General features: G+C 42.9%; 1 protein-coding gene across 2 annotated transcripts in view; it reads left to right on the top strand.

The window, feature by feature from the left end:
- Nucleotides 1-1,262: 1,262 nt before the first annotated feature.
- Nucleotides 1,263-6,802, top strand: part of KAT7 (K(lysine) acetyltransferase 7) — a 34,574-nt gene continuing 29,034 nt past the window's right edge. The window contains exons 1-2 of one of the 2 annotated variants that reach the window (XM_010842772.1): nucleotides 1,263-1,464; nucleotides 4,185-4,332. In XM_010842772.1, coding sequence (XP_010841074.1) covers nucleotides 1,450-1,464; nucleotides 4,185-4,332 — 163 coding nt within the window. In that variant the 5' untranslated portion in view covers nucleotides 1,263-1,449. The remainder of the gene's footprint in view (nucleotides 1,465-4,184; nucleotides 4,333-6,802) is intronic. The other variant, XM_010842770.1, reaches the window with a different exon arrangement.

Raw genomic sequence — 6,802 nt, forward strand, 5'->3', positions numbered from 1 at the left:
TAGGTGACACTGGGGTCCAGGATCCTAAATTAATGACTGAGCCTGCCTGGATCCCACCCATGCGCTCCAGGTCAAGCCTTGGTCCTCTCAAGGCTCTTCTTTCAGCAAGCTAAATCCTCAACGGGCTTCTCTTGTGGCTCTGCCGGTAAAGAATCCGCCTGCAATGCGGGAGACCTGGGTTCGATCCCTGGGTTGGAACATCCCCTGGGGAAGGAAAAGGGTACCCGTTCCAGTATTCTGGCCTGGAGAATTCCATGGACTACAGTCTATGGGGTCGCAGAGTCGGACAAGACTGAGCGACTTTCACTCACTCACTCAAACCCTCAACGTCTGCTATCCACGTCCCTGCCTTTAAACTCTTCTAGCTTACATCTTCCACAACTTCTTCTTTCGAGGCCCCCTCACTATTATTTAAAAATCAGTGCCTGAGATCCAGCTTTACTAAAAATACTCCTTCCTGTTTCTCCGTCCCCCAACTCTTGGCTGAAGCAGCTCAATTTCGAGAGGTCACTTGGGCTCATGAAGTTCAATGCTTCTGCGGCTCTGGCGCACACACATGCACACACATTCTCATCCTGCGGGCCACCCAAGGCGCTCATACCCACACAGGATGGGGTAAGGAGACGGGCGCTCACCACAGAGCTAAACTGGCTCTTCTTTGGAGCTACAGCTTCTGGAGAATGGTTCGGTCTCCTTTTGCGATTGAACGAATTAATCTACTTGATGTTTGCTAAAGGGCAAGGACAATGTCTCCTCTACCAGACAAGAAACTTCCTGGTGATGGACACTACCCTTTCGTTCCTTTCCCAAGCTCCCATTCCTCACCATTTTGACACAGGATAGCTGTTAAACTTGTTTCTTCTGCAAAATATCCCTTCCCAACTTTGAGTTTATGCCCATAAACGGAAACGTCCTTTAGCCAATTCGGCGACGAGGGGGTTAAATCTCAACAACCTGATGGATTCTGGGGCTTTCCTTCCTCGACTTCAGAAATTAAAACGACCAGGAAGGGAAATTTTGCCCAAGGTAAAGATGAGAACCGTTAACTTCAATTGTCAGGCTTCTGCCCCAAACAGGAATGGCTACCCACGCCTACAAAGGGTGTCATTCCCCTAACTAAACATGGCTGGCCCCACTTTCCACCACCGGAGCCACTTCCTGCCCAAGTCCAAAATGGCGCTCAGTAGCCTCACCAGGGGAACGAACCTCCCAGAATCCTCTCTGACCCGTAAAGTTAAGTGACGCAAACCCCAGCCGGAAGTGGAGGAAAAAGCGCCTCAGCCCGCGGCGCCTGCGCAGAAGGCTCTAGACGCTGAGAAGCAGGAGGCACTTGGGATCGTCCGCAGGATTGGGACTGCTACAGAGGCCGCCACGGAGCCCGCCGGAGCCACCGTTCCTGCTGCTGCCGCCGCTGCCCGAATCATAACCGTCGGGCCGCAGCAGCCGGCAATGCCTCGAAGGAAGGTGAGAGGAACAGGACGGGAGGGATGGCGGGTTTCTAAAGACAGTCGTTTGAGAAACATGACGCAGTTGGCCACGCCTTACAATGATTGGGTTCCAACTTGCCGCTCCCCCGAATCTAGCTTAGCAACCCTCTTCTGTCCATACCCAACAGAAAAATGTGGGCCCGACCCTGGCCTCGGCCTATGGTTGCAACTATTCCCGCCCTCTGCTTGCCTGGCTCGGAGGCGTTCTTCTCGTTAATTGGTCGCTGAAACGTCTAGAAACATGTTGATTGGCTGGTGACACCGCCCATTTGGGCTCAACGGTCACCTCCCCGCGTGTGGGGGCGGTGTCTGGGCCCGGCTCTATCGCTGTCCGAAAGGCCGTAGAGAACGATCTCTCCTCTCTTGATTGGGTAGGCCTGCCAGTCTGTCCTGTGGGGGCGCGGTGTATCGGGACCGCGGTTGGGTGACTCGAATCCCCTCCCTTCCGTCTGATGATGCTCACAGAGGCGGAGTTTTGGAGCATCCTTCCTTTCCCCGCGGGGGACACAACAAAGCCGAGAACTGGGTGGTGGAGAACCAGCGCCCACTCCCCAGGGATCTCACTCTCAGCTGTTGCTCCTAAGCTGTGATTTTTCCTTGTGTGCTTAGTTAGCCAGCGCCTACAAAATGCAGTTCGTTAAATCAGAAACTTTCTAGAATTAGATGGGGTTTATGAGATCACCTAGGGACACCCCCACCCCTTCTTTTCTCAGCTAAACAAACAGGCTTAATGGAGTACCCCAAGCCGCTCAATTAGGCAATGCAGAGCCGGGACTCCAGAACAAATCTAATTCAATTCAACAAATGTTTATTGACTGCTTTTTACCTGCTGGCTGCTGGGGATTCAAAAATTAATTAGACATAATCCTTGGCTTAAGGAAATCTGAGTCTGATGGGGAAAACAGACTCGTAAATAACTTGAAAAGATCTAGTAAATTCTCTACTTGGCAATAATAGACAAAGCTTAATGGCAGCAAAGTGAGAGAGCAATTAAGTCTGCTATGGAGTAAGATGGGAAGTAGATTAGTGAAAGCCGGGAGAGAAGAACTCGATTCCATGATCAAGTCAGGAAGGTGATGGTCAGAGATAGTCAGGGATTCAATATCTGAGTAACTGGACTGGATGACTTTTAAGACGCCCCTTTTATTCTGTCAATTTTCTGTGACTGTCTCTGGAGCCTCCACTCAGTATCTGGGCAGATTAGCCTTGGAATATTTGGAAAGTTGATTGTATTTTTGTTCATTTCTGCAGAAATGTTTCTCTTCCCAGAGGCTTTCAAGTATTTATACTTTTTAATGTCTCCTACAGTGATGTACATTGATAGGTGGTATTTATGTTAAGGCTCACCAAATGCAACAGTAGTACTGGTGCCTTGGAATAGGCCCACAGTTCTCTTTCTGCAGTTCCCAAATACAGAGAACTTGTGAAAATGTGTGCTTTTTAGTAGCTTATTTGGTGGCATAAACTGTCCTGAGGCGATTTACAGTTTTTGTGTGTCTCATTTAGTGTGAATGTTTATACATTTTGCTGCAGAAAGGGTATTATTTGCAGATGCATGCAAATTTTTCCCTTTCCAAAAATCTAAAAGATTATGAATTCTAAACAACTAGTGCTTAGGATTTTGAATAAAGAACTTCTATCAATAATTTGAAGCTTCAGTGTTGTTTTTGGTTTTGTTTTTTATTTTTTTAGCAAATGTATTTCTCTTTCTGGTTTAGTCAAAGGTATAGTGTTAATAAAAGTTAACACTTTTATTAGCACAGTTGATAAAAGTTATCTCTGTGGCTAATCATGCCTAAGAAGGCTAACAATTGGTAAATAATTATTAATTGAAAAGGTGATTTTTAAAAACTTTCTATTTGCTACTGCTACTGCTGCTAAGTCACTTCAGTCGTGTCTGATTCTGTGCGACCCCATAGACGGCAGCCCAGCAGGCTCCCTCCTCCCTGGGATTCTCCAGGCAAGAACACTGGAGTGGGTTGCCATTTCCTTCTCCAGTGCATGAAAGTGAAAGTGAAGTCGCTCAGTCGTGTCCGACTCTTAGCGACCCCATGGACTGCAGCCCACCAGGCTCCTCCATCCATGGGATTTTCCAGGCAAGAGTACCGGAGTGGGTTGCCATTGCCTTCTCCAACCTTCTGTTTATGCTTACCTATAAGTCTTTATGTGCAAGTCACTCCCTTCCCCCCTTTCTTAAAGCACTTTTGGCATTCAAATGGAGAAACTTTAAAAGTAGATAACATAAGAAAGAAGAATGTTACTCTCTTTCTCCCTAAGTTCTTTTAGGACCATGACATTTTGAATTAGTGTGTGGTTTTTAAAAATGTAATAACTGTTCATGGAGACTTTGAACAAAAGCTACTCTAAAGTTCAGTGGGGTCTAGCACTAACATTTTTCTCATTACCCTTGACTTACTGTAAGTACATGTTTTATGTCAACCAGACTGTTTTGAGTAGAATACTTTATTAAAGTTTGTTGTACTGACCTAATGAACTTGTTTTAGAATTATAATAATACAGTAAGAATTCTTCTGTATTTAATAAAGGTGCATTATTTGTCGGTTGTTCCATTTAAGTAAATAAAAGGAACGTTTGAACTTGGTGTTATCAGCATCACAGTCTGTTTTATTTCCAGTGTTAATTCAAACCCACTGAGTAAATGTTTCTGTGCTAATGTCTGAATCTATGGTGTTACAGAGGAATGCAGGGAGTAGTTCAGATGGAACCGAAGATTCCGATTTTTCTACAGATCTTGAGCATACAGATAGTTCAGAAAGTGATGGCACATCCCGGCGATCTGCCCGAGTCACCCGCTCTTCAGCCCGGCTAAGCCAGAGTTCTCAAGGTAAAAGACAGCTTCCTTTTTCATGATCACACCTCACAGCTTATTGGACATCATATTATTGTGCTGGTTAATGTGGAAACTGGTCCCTTGTCTGAATGTTGATGACAGAATCTGGTAAAATACAGAATAAATGACTGCGAAGTATTACGTGTTTAAAATGGTTCCATTTGGGGAACTGTCTGATTTGTAGACCCAAAAGAACTGTGTCTGCTTTAATAGATGTGTGAAACATGAATGTCCTGAGTCATTTAATTTTTTATAGATTGCAGTTTCCCAATCAGTAAAATGAGAGTGTTATCTTTTCACTTCCTAAAAGTGGTTTAGGCCTAGGGACTTAAAGTGGTCTCTTGAAGAACTTGTTATTATAGGAGGCCTAGTACTTTGAAGCGAAGTGAAATGAAAGTTGCCCAGTCATGTCAGACTCTTTGTGACCCTATGGACTATAGAGTCCATGGAATTCTCTAGGCCAGAATACTGGAGTGGATAGTCTCTCCCTTCTCCAGGGGATCTTCCAGGTTGATCTTTGATCAACCCAGGGATCAAACCCAGGTCTCCTGCATTGTAGGCAGATTCTTTACAAGCTGGGCCACAAAGAAGTCCCAGTACTTCTAAAACCATGTTTAATTATACAATATAGTCAGGTACAGTTAATAAATAGAAACAGTTGACCAGCTGTCAATTGTAAATACCCAGAATTTTGCTTTGGTGGTAGAGAATGGGGAATCTCGGTTTTGGAAGGTTCTGTAGTGCAATTGGCCATCTGGGCTTAGATTTGGAGGGTATCCCTGACCCTCCTGGCTCTGCTCTGGGATTCTCTGGGGAAGACAGAAAGTTGTAATTAATACAGAAAGCCGACGAGACGATCAGTTAAGAGGGATAGTAAATTAAGAAGGAAAATATAAAATACTTTGAGCACTTAAATAGCATTGATTTGGTTATTGCTGTATGAGCATGTTGCAGAATAAGAGAAAAACATCTATTATTTTCCAAGCAAGAAGGTGGAAACCTTCTCTTTTAGCAACTGTTCTTTATTTTTGAATCTAATACTTGAGCTGAAGTATAGATGTTTCTTGATTTCTCAACTTTAAGTTTTTATCTTTTGGTACAATGGGAATATTGATAAATGGTGACTATAATTGAGGTACTATGCTATGTTCTGGAATACCATGATAGAAAAATCACACTTCTTGCCCTCAAGGAGCTTACAGTATAGTGCAGGATGTAAACTGATATGATAATGTATTGTGGAGTGGGCTCTGAGAGAGGTTGGCATAGAGTGCTGTGGAAGTCCAGAGGTGGAAATCTTAAAGGATCTAGTAGGAATTTACAAGTTGAAAATGGAAGAGTGGTATTATAGGCAGAGGGTATAATATATGCAACAGATTGTGCATAAGTGTTCTTAGAAAGTAATTGGCCATGCACTGCACAGCTGAAAGTTGTAAATATTCAAAATAACTAGGAATTATTAGGTTGGTGCAAAAGTAATTGCAGTTTTGCATTGTCGAATTTTGCCATTTGATACTGGAGTACATTCTTGAATAAAAGTAATTATCTTACATATCATCTCAGTGCTCATTTCTTGGTTTATGTTTTTGCTAATGAGTTATTACTTTCTGTTTATTTTTATATGTATTTTAAACTATGGAAATGATGTTAGACAAAAAGCAGATTTGAGCAATTTTCTTGTTCAAATTCAAAATGGGTCATAAAGCAGCAGAGACAATTTGCAACATCAGCAACACATTTGGCCCAGGAACTGCTAATGAACGTTCAGTGCAGTAGTAGTTCAAGAAATTTTGCAAAGGCCTTCAAGATGAGGAACATAGTGGCCAGCCATTAGAAGGTGACAGAGACCAGTTGAGAGCAATCATAGAAGCTGATCCTCTTACAACTACATGAAGAAGTTAACCAAGAACTCAATGTGGCTTGTTCTACAATTGTTTGGCATTTGAAGCAAATTGGAAAGGTGAAAAAGCTCGATAAGTGAGTGCCTCATGAGCTGACCACAAATCAAAAAAAGGATCGTTTTGAAGTGCCATCTACTACTAGGTTGGTGCAAAAGTAATTGCGGTTTTGGACTGTGAATTTTAAATCATTATAACTAAGCTCAAACACATCTTTATTAATCAAAATAGGAACCATTAAAATCAACACATTATTGCAAACAAGAAATAAATTTATTTGTGTAGTGTAAAAATCCATGCTTTAGAATTCAATGAACTCTGGGAAAGCACTTTCTGCCTCCTGCTGATTGTGGAAGCATTTTCCCTGCAGAAAGTTGTTGAAATGCTTGAAGAAGTGGTAATTGGTTAGTGAGAGGTCAGATGAATATAGTGGATGAATCAAAACTTTGTAGCCCAGTTTGTTCAACTTTTGAAGCATTGGTTGTGTGACGTGTGATCAAGCATTGTAATAGAGAAGAATTCTCTTGATAGTATTGGTTGCAGGTGTTGCGATTTTCAGTGCATCT

The sequence above is a fragment of the Bison bison genome, unplaced genomic scaffold, assembly GCF_000754665.1.
Source record: "Bison bison bison isolate TAMUID 2011002044 unplaced genomic scaffold, Bison_UMD1.0 scf7180017864180, whole genome shotgun sequence".
Lineage (NCBI taxonomy): Eukaryota > Metazoa > Chordata > Mammalia > Artiodactyla > Bovidae > Bison > Bison bison.